The sequence below is a fragment of the Muscardinus avellanarius genome (genome assembly GCF_963383645.1).
Source record: "Muscardinus avellanarius genome assembly, chromosome: 19".
In the NCBI taxonomy this organism is placed as follows: Eukaryota; Metazoa; Chordata; class Mammalia; order Rodentia; family Gliridae; genus Muscardinus; species Muscardinus avellanarius.
The window spans coordinates 20,363,947-20,375,997 of NC_137805.1; the positions used below are offsets into that span (position 1 = coordinate 20,363,947).

Sequence of the window (12,051 nt, forward strand, 5' to 3'; positions counted from 1 at the left end):
ACGTCTGCTGGAGTGACCCGTGGCACCCTCGCTGCCTGACCTTGGCCTCCAGCTGGGTCCGCAGGTCTTGGTAATGTTCCTTCACCTGCGCCATCATGATCTCTGTCTCTATGCTCACTGGAGAGGAGCCGCCCACGAACCAAATGCCTGCAACAAAAGGACGCAACAAGAGGAGGGTCCCTTTGGAGCCTCCAAGGGTCCCCACCACCTGATGACAAGGAACCCCTCCCTGTCCCCACGGCGAGGATGCCATGCTGGCAGTGAGGGTGTCGCTGTCTTCTGGAAGTTAGTGCTCTAGAAATCAGCAGCTGTCTTCCAAAACACAGACTACTGAGGGCGAGCGGGCTAGGGACTCCTGCAAGTTCCATCAGGGCCCTTGAATTCCCCTAGAGACAGCTGTACGAGGACACACTGCACCCTAACCCGGCTCTCTGACATCGCTGGTGCACAGAGGAAAGGGGAAGACAGACAGTGGCAGCCTCAAGGCCACCAAGCTTCACCCCAGGCCTCAGGCCTGTGCAGACAGAGGGCCAGACACGAGCGAAGCTCCACGGTTTGGTGTTTGTATGCGCTGACGGGAGTGAGGGGTGAGTGGTTCACCTAGGGCAGGCCCACTGCGACCCCTGGGTTCATGAGCAGGGCTGCAGGTGGCACACAGCTCAGGCTCCCGGGGACAGAGGGAGGTAAGTCGCCCCTCAGGTGGGGGCTTGTGAATGACTCCTGTGCTGGCTACACTCTAGTGCCTCTGTTCTTCCTGGTGTGGGGAGGGCCACACTTTCCCTTCCTTCCAGAAGTTTCCTGGGAAGTCTGATGGCCATAACGACTGCAGGTCTTGGGAACCTTCCGACTTCAGTGAAGGGGCCTATAGGTGAGGAGGCTGCCTACAGGTCCCACATGCATAGAGACCCCACTGGCTCCCTGTGAAGGCCCCAGTGTCGGTTCTTTTGGGTGATTATGCCCACTATCATTTCTATTCAATACAGTACTTGAAATTCTAGCCAAAGCAGTAAGACAAGACAAAGGAAATTAAAGAGATACAATAGGAAAAGAAGTGAAATTATTTCTACTTGCAGATGACATGATCTTACACACAGAAGACCCAATGAACTCAACCATCTAGACATCTAGAGCTGATAAATTCAGCAAGTGGCTGGATACAAAATCAAATTACAAAAATCAATAGCTTTTCTATAGACCAACTGTGAACCCACTAAAAAAGAAATGCAGACAACAATTCCATTCACAATATCTCCAAAAAGAATAAAATATTTAAGTATAAATGTAACCGAGGAAGTAAGATACCTCTACAATGAAAATTACAGCTGGGCACAGTGGTGCATGCTTGTAATCCCAGCATTTGAAAGGCTGAGACAGGAGGATCACGGTTTACGGACAACCTCAGCTACTTAGTGAGGCCCTCCACAACTTAGTGAGACCCTGTTTCAAAAATAAAGAATAAATGGTGGTGCACTCTTGTAATCCCAGTGCTTGGGAGGCTGAGACAGGAGGATCGTACAGGTTCAAAGCCAGCCTCAGCTACTTAGTGAGGCTTTCAGCAACTTAGTGAGACCCTGTTTCCAAATAAAGTATAAAAAAAAAATAGGTCTGGGAGTATAACCCCGAGGTAGAAAGCCTCTGGGTTCCACCCCAGTACCACCAAAAATAAAAAATAAAGAAAAAATAAAGAATAAAGTCCGTGTGTGGTGGCGCACGCTTGTAATCCCCATGCTTTGGAGGCAGAGACAGGAGGATTGCGCAGGTTCAAAGCCAGCCTTGTGGGCTTAAGAGACCCTGTTTCCAAATTTTAAAAAGTATAAAATAGGTCTGGGAGTGTAGCCCAGAAGTAGAAGGGTTTCCAGGAACCCCAGTACCACCAAAAATAAAGAAATGAATAAAAATAAAGAATAAAAAAATGGGGCAGGGGGTGTGGCTCGGAGGTTGAATGCCCCTGGGTTCCATCCCCAGACCCACAAAAAAAGAAAGAAAGAAAGAAAGAAGAAAGAAAGAAAGAAAGAAAGAAAGAGAGAAGGGGGGAGAATGTGCAAGAAAGGAAAGAAGAAAAATTACAGACCACTGAGGGGAACTAAAGGAAACCTTAGTGATGGAGAGACCTCCCTGTTCTTGACAAGTGCTCTCAGAGTTACAGATGGGAGCAAACTGACCTCTGAGTGCTGGGGTCTCCAAGACACGTAAAGATGGAGCAGAAGGGACTGCTGGACCAGAGGGAAGGAGCCACACGCAGCCCGTTGCCACTGTAGTGAGCAAGCCATGCAAGTGCACTGCACAACCCCACACAACACGGGGAGGGGTGGAGACCAGACCCAAGGCACCGCAGCCCAAGCCCCACTCAGCCCACTCAGCCCATCTGGTTTCCAGAAGGAGCCAGGAACTTTTTGACATGGGCCCCAGGGGCTTCTGGCACTAGACGCTTTCCCCAACCCCGGTGCCTGAGAATGTGAGAGCCTGGAGTGGGGTCTTTGCATACATGGGCGATGCCTCCCTGTGGCAGAGACTGTCCTGCCCCCTCAGGCACCCCAAGTGGTTTTCCATGTGCCTGCACTGCTGCAGGGCTGCCTATGGCACCTCCCTAGGCCCACCTGGGGACATCCCTGCAGGGCAGACTTGTCTCTCCTGGGCTCACAAGATCCTCATAACCCTCATCATTTCTACACACAGAATCCTCTCCCCCTCGTCTACCCACCTCTGGTGTGCAGGGTGCTGCCCATGGAGCCCCTTCTCACCTCATCCCCAGGTCTCCCTGCTGCCGGGCCCTGTCCAGGGAGCCCCTCCCTCCTCACCCCAGGGCTGGGTGCTGACCTGCTGGGCTGCGTCCAGGGAGCCTCCGTCCATGGGCGCCCGTGTCCTCCGAGGGGCTCTGCCGGCTCTCCAGCAGCCGGGCCCGCAGGCCTTCCAGCTCGGCTCGCAGCTCGTCATTGCCATCCTGCAGATCCTGCAGGACAGAACCAGGCACCTCCTCCAGCCTCTGCAGCCTTGGCCCAGGCGGATGCCCAGGACCAACTCCCTCTCCACATGTGCGAGGCCCACAGGCATCGATTCTGGATTCTAAGTCCCTAAACAACATGGTGGGCTAGGCAGAACCAGGTCATTTCTTCATATGTGTGTGTATATAAAGTGAGGTTCACACATGCACACAGCACTGTGTTCCCTCCACAGCCACCCTGCTCCTCCTTCTTCCTCCCCACAGGTTGGTGAGACAGCAGTGGTACTTTCATACACAGACGTAACATTACCTCAACTGCTCCCTTCAAGTTCTCATGACCTACATCACTTTCTCTTACTGAGTATATAGGAGGGTCTCAACAAAAAAACTGGAGTGGGTACTGAGGAGAAATGTGGAAAACAGGGAACTGTCACTGCGGGACTACAGGTGGTTTGTTTAAAACCACAGTGGTAGCCAGGTGTGGTGGCAAACAACTGTCATCCTAGTACCTGGGGGCTGAGGCAGGAGTGCTGCAGGCTGGAAGGCAGCCTCAGCAACTTAGTGAGACTCTATTTCAAAACAAAATATAAAAAGGGCTGTGGTATAATCTGGAGGTGGAATATCCCTGGGTTCAATCCCTGGTACCACATGAAAGAAGGAAGGAAGAAGGAAGGGGAAGTCTCAGCAGCACCACGCCTGTGCACAAGGCCACGCCTTGGGTTTTGTGCCAGGATTCTTTCCTCAGCTGCTGTGGAATGTACTAAGCACTCTGTAGGCGCAGCTATTAAATACCGAAAGAGATGCTACTTGCTCGAGAGCAAATGCCACAAAGCAGAGAGGTACATGTCAGACAGAAGGACAAAGGCCGCCCAGCAGGCACCAGCGGGCGGAGACTGAAAGGTACAGAAAGTGAGCTGTGACATCACTCAATCATTTTTAACACTGATTGTGATCAAAATAACATTTTGATACATTGATTGTAAAATATTATTAAACTAATATAATCTATCTTTTCTTATACTTTTAACGTGCCTACTGGAAAACTTAAAACTATACACACGACCAGCACCCTATTTTCCTAGCCAGTGCCGACCGAGAGAACAGCATCCACAGAATCACCCACACGCACCCCGACCCCTTTTTCCTTTCGTTCTTGCTTGCTTTTTTGCTTTCTTCCTTTCCTTTCTTTTAGTGGTCCTGGGTACTAGAGATTGAACTCAGGGGCATTCTACCTCCGAGTTACACACAGCCCTAATTTTTTTCCTTATTCTGAAACAGGGTCTCACTAAGTTGTGGATGGCCTCATTAAATAGCTGAGGTTTGTTGCGAACTATGATCCTCCTATCTCAGTCTCCCAAATACAGGGATTACAAATGGGTGTGTCACCACACCTGGATCTATTTATGTATTTATTTATTTTATTTATTTATTTACTGGTGGTACTGGGGATGGAACACTTTTATCTCTGGGCTACACTCCCAGACCTATTTTATATTTTTATTTGGAAACAGGATCTTTTAAGCCAGTGAGGCTGGCTTCAAACCTGCGCGATCCAGCCGGGCATGGTGGAGGCTGAGACAGGAGGATCGCACGGGTTCGAAGCCAGCCTCAGCTACTTAGTGAGGCTCTCAGCAACTTAGTGAGACCCTGTTTCCAAATAAAATATAAAAAAGGGCTGGGAGTATAGCCTGGAAGTAGAAAGCCTCTGGGTTCCACCCCCAGTACCACCAAAAAACCAAAACAAAAAAAACCCCTGCGCGATCCTCCTGTCTCCGTGATCCTCCTGTCTCTGCCTCCCAAGCCTAGGTATTACAAACATGACCAGCTATTTATTTTGAAAACATTGTCTCTAAGTTGTTGAGGCTGGCCTTGAACCTTCAAGCTTCCTGTCTCAGCCTCACAAGTGCTGAGGTTATAGGCATGTGCCACCATGCCAGGTTCCACTTTGTGTTTTTTTTTTTTCTGCTACCCAAAATGGGTATGATGAGAACATATACACATTACACAAATTCAGCAGTGCCAGAAAACAGAGATTCTTGCCAGGCGTGGTGGTGCACACTTGTAATGCCACCATTCCAGAGGCTGAGACCAGAGGATTGCAGTTCGTGGACAGCCTCAGCTATTTAGTGAGGCCCTCCGGTACTTACTAAGAGACCCTGTTTCAAAATAAAGAATAAAAAATAGGGCAGGGGGTTTAGCCCCTGGGTTCCATCCCCAGACCCACGATTCTTGGATATGGTGGGTGTCGGCCAGGACAGGAAGCCGTTTCCAGGACTGCTGGAGATCCTGTGTGTCCTTGCACCACATCACCTAAGAGGCATGTGTATCTGGAGTGGCTTAGGACACTGAAGGCAACTGTGAGCAGTGCAGTGCCCTCCAGGGAGAGACTTGTCAGCAGTCACGTCTGTCCTGAAGCCTAAGGGCCCCAGGCTCTGAGCCTTGGGCTTTCCTTGTCTGGTTAGTTGGGAGAAGAACGCTCACAAAGGAGACTGAGGGAAGGGGTGAGGCCACGCGGCTCTAAGGAGAGAGGAGGCAGCTGGCTGTGGGGGCCAGCAGGCTGACCAAGCACATGCACAGGGGACAAAGAAGCGTCCAGAAGACGGGAGGAGCTGGCCATCTGCCAGGAGTCTGTGGAAGCAAAGGGAAAGAGTGTGGAGTTTCTGATCAAGGGGCTGTGACTCCAGAGCAACAGTAAAAGACACGGACCACAGGAATCTCCAAAGAAGATCCGCCTGACATCGCCGACTCCCACCAGCCAGGGCAGCCTCACCAGGAAAACAGGCAGGTAGCGGGAGGAGAGAGGCCCAGCCCAGAGGACAGTGGGCAGGAGGGGACCTGGCACTGAGGGCAGCATGGCGCTCCTGCTAATGAACGCCCTCGTGCAGAGCACTGGGGGAGATGCACACTGGCAAGAGACAGGGCTCCTCTGGAACTGGGAGACAACTGTAGGCAGCCTCCGCGAAGACAGCGCACATGCCAACCCCAGACCACGGGCAGTCTCTGCAGCTACGTGGTTATGAGAGAAGGGGCTTCTTGGAGCAGAATCCAGGGCCGGAGTACAAAGAGGACAGCTAAAGCCAACAGCTGGCTCCTGGCTGGCTACTGCCACCCTGGAGGGAAATGCCCCCAGGAAGTCATTAGATTAAGGCAGTGGAGCCAGGCATGGTGGCACAATCCCTGTCCCCAGCCAAGCTCAGCAACTTAGTGAGACCCTGTCTGTTTCAAAATAAAAGAATAAAATATAAAATGAAGGGGTGTAGCTCAGAGGGTTCCATCCCTAGTACCACCAAGAAAAATTAAAAATAATGACAAGGCATCATGGACAGTGCTTTGAAGCATTGTGTGTTAGTCCATGAAGCTAAGGAGAAAACCACAGTGATGTCAGACAACATTCACAGTGAGCTCGGTGCTGGGAAACTGGCTGTCCAGGAAATGTACCCGTGCAGCCTTTGCCCCTCCCTTCCTGCCTTCCTACTGAACCCAGAAGCAGTCTACCTCTAATCGACACCTCCAACACCCCTAAACTACTGAGGCTTGCCCCAAATCCGCTGCCTCCTGCCTCAGCTTCCAAGTACTGGCACTACAAGAATGTGGCACCATGCCTAGATGCTTTTGCAAATTTCTATGGTTTAAATTCTCCCGCTGCCGGGCATGGTGGCGCACGCTTGTAATCCCCGCACTTGGGAGGTGGAGACAGGAGGATCGTGCAGGTTCGAAGCCAGCCTCGCTGGCTTAAGAGACTCTGTTTCCAAATAAAAATATAAAAATGGGTCTGGGAGTGTAGCCCGGAGGTAGAAGGGTTTCTAAGAACCCCAGTACCACCAAAAAAAAAAAAAAAATCTCCCACTATAGCTGATTTAAAGCCACCCAAGATTTAACATGCAGCTAGCAAAATCCTTGAACATTTGATAATTGACTCTGATGTACCTACAAGAACAGGTCCCTGCATAGCACTGTAGGATGAACAGGAACCTATTTTTAGACAATGTGCCCTCCAGGATTTAGGGAAAAGGGTCAGGAGGCACATGATCTCACCCTCAGATGAGTCAGAAATAGCTCTGTGCATACATTTACATGAACACACACACACAGAGCTCAAGTATGCAAACGATAAGGTAAAAGAAGTAAAGTTGTCAACAACAGGTGAAACTGGGTAAAGGGTGCAGGTAGTCATTGTGCAATTCTTAAACTGTAACTTTATGTAAGTTTGCAATTATTTTCAAATAAACCTTTTTAAATTTTTTATTTCTGTGGTACTGGGAATTGAACCCAGAAGCATTCTACCTTTAAGCTATACCCCCAGCTCAATTTTATTTCTTATTTGGAAACAGGGTCTCACTAGGGTGCTGACAGCCTCACTAAATTGCTGAAGCTATCCTTGAATATTTGATCCTCCAGTCTCAGCCTCCCAAGTACTATGATTACAAGTATGTGCCACCATGCCTGGCTTAAAGAAATTTGTTTTAAATGCTATAAATGTTAGTTGGAATCAGCCCAAAATATCCTACAAAATTGGCTTGTTTTTCAATATTGGGATTGAACCTGGGGCACCCTACCTGAGTTACATCCCCAGCCCTTTTCATTTTTTATTTTCAGGCAGAGTCTCACTAAATTGCCTAGACTGGCAACGAGCTTGCAATCCCCTTGCTGGGAGTATAGGTATTGCCACCATGCCTGTCTGAAAACCTTAAACAAATAGACAAACACTAAAATACAAAATATCTCTAGTTATGTTCCCAAGCTAAGCCAGGTGTTGGTGATACATGCCTGTAATCCAGTACTTGGAAGGCTGAGTCAGGAGGATTGCAGATTTGCAGCTAGACTTGGCAACTTAGTGACACCCTGTTTCAAAACCAAAAATAAAAAATAAAGAAATGCTGGGGATATAGCTTAGAGATAGGATGTCCCTGGGTTTAATTCCCAGAACCAAAAAGAAGAAAAGGAAGAAGGAAGAGGAGGAGGAAGGACTGGAGTACAGCTCAGTGGTAGATGGCCTTTGGATGCAATCCCCAGTAATACACACACACACACACACACACACACACACGAATAAATAAAAAAGGCCGGGTGTGGTGGCACACGCTTGTAATCCCCGCACTTGGGAGGCAGAGACAGGAGGATCGTGCAGGTTCAAAGCCAGTCTTGCTGGCTTAAGAGACCCTGTTTCCAATTAAAAAAAAAAAAATTATACACACACACACACACACACACACACACACACACACACACACACAATAGGTCTGTGAGTGTAGCCGCAGAGGTAGAAGGGCTTCCATGAACCCCAGAACCACCAAAAATAAATAAATAAATAAATAAAAATTCAAGAATTAAGGGCAAAATGAATAGCAGAGTCATGTTAAGAAAGGGTTTACATGTGTTTGAGAGAACTTTTAGGTTCCAAGTCTACTTAACAAGTTTAAGGAAAGGAGAAAGCCAGCAAGTGACAATCGTGGCAGAAAGCTGCCAGCACGTTCCAACCGCGGGCTGCATCTTGTCCTATCACACCCTGGCTGAGTCCAGAGGGAAGGACACAGCTGACCACACACAGGATATTCGAAAGGCAAAATCAGACGGAAGGTGACAGGGCCCCCGGCCTGGGCTTTGGAGTGAGATGCAAGCCACAGACTGGGAGCGGCAGACTCACAGCCTAATGCAGGACCATAGGAGTTGCAAAGGCAACGTGAGATGGGAACGAAGTCAGGCCACACAACTTGGAGGAAATGGTTAAGAAATTAATTTACAGTAGACTCTTAAAACCAAACAATAATTTATCTGTTTCTCTGGCCAAAGGGCACCTCAGCTTCGAAGATAGGTGCGTTCCTCACAATCTCTGCTCACCTTTTGAATCACATCAAATTACTTTGATGTCCTTAACAACCATGCCACTAACCACAGAAATAATCCCAGATCTCCAGCAGGCGGTGACTTGGAGAAAAGCAACTCACACTTGGAATGAGTCAGATGCAACCCCAACCAGCTGTGTCTATCCCATTACCATACAAGATAACAATACTATGGACCTAGTAGAATTAAGTCAGCCTCACATGATCACATCTTCAGATAATTACACATTATCGTGCTCAACTTGCAAATTGTTGTTGTTATCATTATAGCAAATTTTCAGCAAAAATTATGGTCAACTCTATTGACCTACTTCGGTTTTTCTTACTTTTAGGTATATGGAGATTTTTCTTGTTTTTTGAGATGTAAGTGGCAATATATGGAAGGTTTTTCTCGGGGCTGGGGATTGAATCCAGGGCGTCACATATGCTAAGCACATGTCCACCGCTGAATTACACTCCCAGAATGAGGAGGTTTAACTTCCTGCTCACTGGCAATGTGGCCGAGGGGTTTTCTTATCTGGAATCATCTCCTCCCACATTACTTTCAAGGATACTCATAACTCTATTAAAATAATATGGCTTCAGGTGGACGTAGTGGCACATGCTTGTAATCCCAGGACTTGGCAGGCTGAGACAGGAGGCTCTCAGGTTCCCAGTCAGCTGCAGCAACTTAGCAAAACCTTCAACAACTTAATGAGACCCTGTTTCAAAATAAAAACAATAAAATAGGGCTGGGAGTATTGCTTAGAGGTAGAATGCCCCTAGGTTCAATCCCTAGTACCACAAATGATGATGATGATGATGATGATGATGATGATGATGATGATGATGAGACTTCCGTTACAATAACAGCTTCGCCATCCCCTGACACTGGGCATTTGGCTGTTTTCAGTTTCTACAGTCCTAACTTGTTTGTAACCTTCCTAAGGCCAAGTGTTAAGGGCAAGTGTGCCAAGGATCAGAGGCTTTCTTCTTTTCTGGGACAAGGTCTCACTCACTCCATTGGGGTTAGAGGTTAGCCTCTAACCCTGGACTCAAGCCATCCCTGCTGCCTCTGCATCCTGTGCAGCTGGAACTGCAGGTGCGTGTCACCACACCTGCTTCAGGGTGGGAGCTTTGGATGGCACCTGTGTTTGTGTGGCAGGAAAGGCACCCTTTTCGCCCCTGTAGGCTGGGGGTCAGGGAGCATGAGTTTGCAGCACCAATGACAATGTGAGGGCCTGGCCCCATGAGCTTGGGACACAGGCCTGGGGAAGACTGGGCAGGCTGGGAAGAGGCACTTACCCGGCACTTGAGTTCATATTCCTTCAGGATGGCTGCAAACTGCTCCTCCTGGGCCAGGAGCTCTGCACTCTGTGGCTCCAGCTGAAAGTGAGAAGGACGGCAGTGACGGGCAGGCCCTCAGACCCAGTGGAGAAGCTCTTCCAGCCCTGAGAAACTGGGCAGCTTCCTCCCTGCTGGTCTGTGCTCCTCCAGGTGCAGCTGCTCTGAGCCTCCTCCTGCTTGTCTTGGGTGCCCCGCTCGAGATGGCACAGAGCTCTACCTCCCCCTGGCCCCCGCCATAGGGAACAGGTCTGAGGTCTGTACAGATGGCGCTGGCCTTGGCCTGCCCTCAAGGAGCCGACAGGCTGGACCTGACTTGCAGGTAGCACCCCAATAGGACATGAAGGGATAAAAACAGGCAAGGTGGCCATGCTAATTTTCTCTCCATTTTTATAATTTCAATTGGAAAAGAATACTCAGTTTTATTACCTATGTATCATAGGTGGTACTGCGGATTGAACTCAGGGGCATTCTACCTCCAAGCTTACCTCCCAGCCCTTTTTATTTTTTACTTTGAAACTGGGTCTAAGTTGCTGAGACTGGCTTCAAACCTGTGATCCTCCTGGCTCAGTCTCCCAAGTACTGGAATTAGAGGCATATGCCAATGCGCCAGGGTGACACTATTTTTTTTTTTTTTACCAACTACTCACAGGCCCCCTGAAGACTCAGAATCAGCAAAAAGGCTTGCCTTGTCCTTCAGCACGAATTCCAGATCATTCTGCAGTTTCAGAACCAGCTTCTCTGAATCCGAAAGCTTTCCCACCACTTCCACCATCTCCTTCTGTAAGCGACTGTTTTCCTATGGGACACAGGCCAGTGTTGACCAGACTTAGGTGGTGAAGGAGGAGGACACCTGCAGGTCTCAGAGTCGCCTCTCGCTGGGTGGGAGGCTTGTTCTGAGCAGCACAGGGAATCAGGGAAGAACCACTTGAAGGCAGAGCATCTGGCGCCCACTGCCCTGCAGCCAGGACCGTGCCCACTGCATCAAGGCGCCCACAGGATTCCAGGACACAGCCCGGCCCGGCAATGCTCCCTGCTTCCGCTGTCTCTACCTCTCTGGTCCCAGCCCCCATGCTTGGAAAGGTCACGGGTGCTACAAGGGCTCTTGCACCCTTTCTCAGCTGTTTTCTAAAGGACAGGTTTAAAATGGCACCTTATTAAGGCTCAGCAGTTTACCAGAGGTGGTCTGCAGACACTGGGGAGTGGACTGAGAAGCATGAAGCAATACAGCCATTGAGAGTGAAGTTCAAGGTGCTTGGAGGTGACCAGCTACCCCTCCCAGAGGAGGCAGAGGCTGTGGGAGGCAGTGCTGGTGTGGAGGCCGCAGGGCTGCCAGTGGGGGCAGAGCAAGGGTTTGAGAGCCTGGAGCCTCAGCTGTTCCCACTGTGCAGCTACTCCCCAGGGCCAAGCGCAGGGCTGGGACACTTGCCAGACCCCGTACAGCTACCTAGAGATGCTCCCAGGTTCTGGGTGCAGCTGTGCTGGCCGGCCCTCCCTGAAGGAGCCCCGCAGGGGCAAAGGGAGAGGAGAAAGGGTCACGCAGCTCCTTACGAAGCCGAGACGTCCACTCAGCTAAGCTCGGAACATCCTCCCCTATCGCCGTGGGTGCCCCTGGGATGTACCCCACCTACCTTCAGGGCCAGGGTCAGCTTCTCACGGAGGCTGGCCTCCTCAGCCCGCAGGCGGCCCACATCCCGCTCCAGCGTGGCCCTCTGCCGGCAGGCCTGCTCCCAGAACAGCTCCCGCTCCACCTCCACCTCAGACCGCAGAAGGCTCAGCCTTTCCTTGTACCCCTCCTCCATGTGCCTGCAACACAGCATGCACACCACGCTGGGATCTCAGGGTGCCACCGCCTCTCAGGGTCCTTCCTTCTCGGAAGTCCCTGCCCTCAACACCAGGCTGACTACCTCTGACCCTGCCGTCCTACTCAGCAGATGGGTTGCC

At 50.2% G+C, this 12,051-nt stretch overlaps 1 protein-coding gene across 1 annotated transcript in view; it reads right to left on the minus strand.

Moving 5' to 3' along the window:
- NINL (ninein like) overlaps positions 1-12,051 on the minus strand; it is a gene marked incomplete at its 3' end in the record, with an annotated part of 47,804 nt that overhangs the window by 18,317 nt on the left and 17,436 nt on the right. The window contains exons 10-14 of the mRNA XM_080716454.1: positions 11,739-11,913; positions 10,796-10,906; positions 10,069-10,149; positions 2,818-2,950; positions 41-147 (exon numbers count right to left, since the gene is read on the minus strand). Coding sequence (XP_080572580.1) covers positions 41-147; positions 2,818-2,950; positions 10,069-10,149; positions 10,796-10,906; positions 11,739-11,913 — 607 coding nt within the window. The remainder of the gene's footprint in view (positions 1-40; positions 148-2,817; positions 2,951-10,068; positions 10,150-10,795; positions 10,907-11,738; positions 11,914-12,051) is intronic.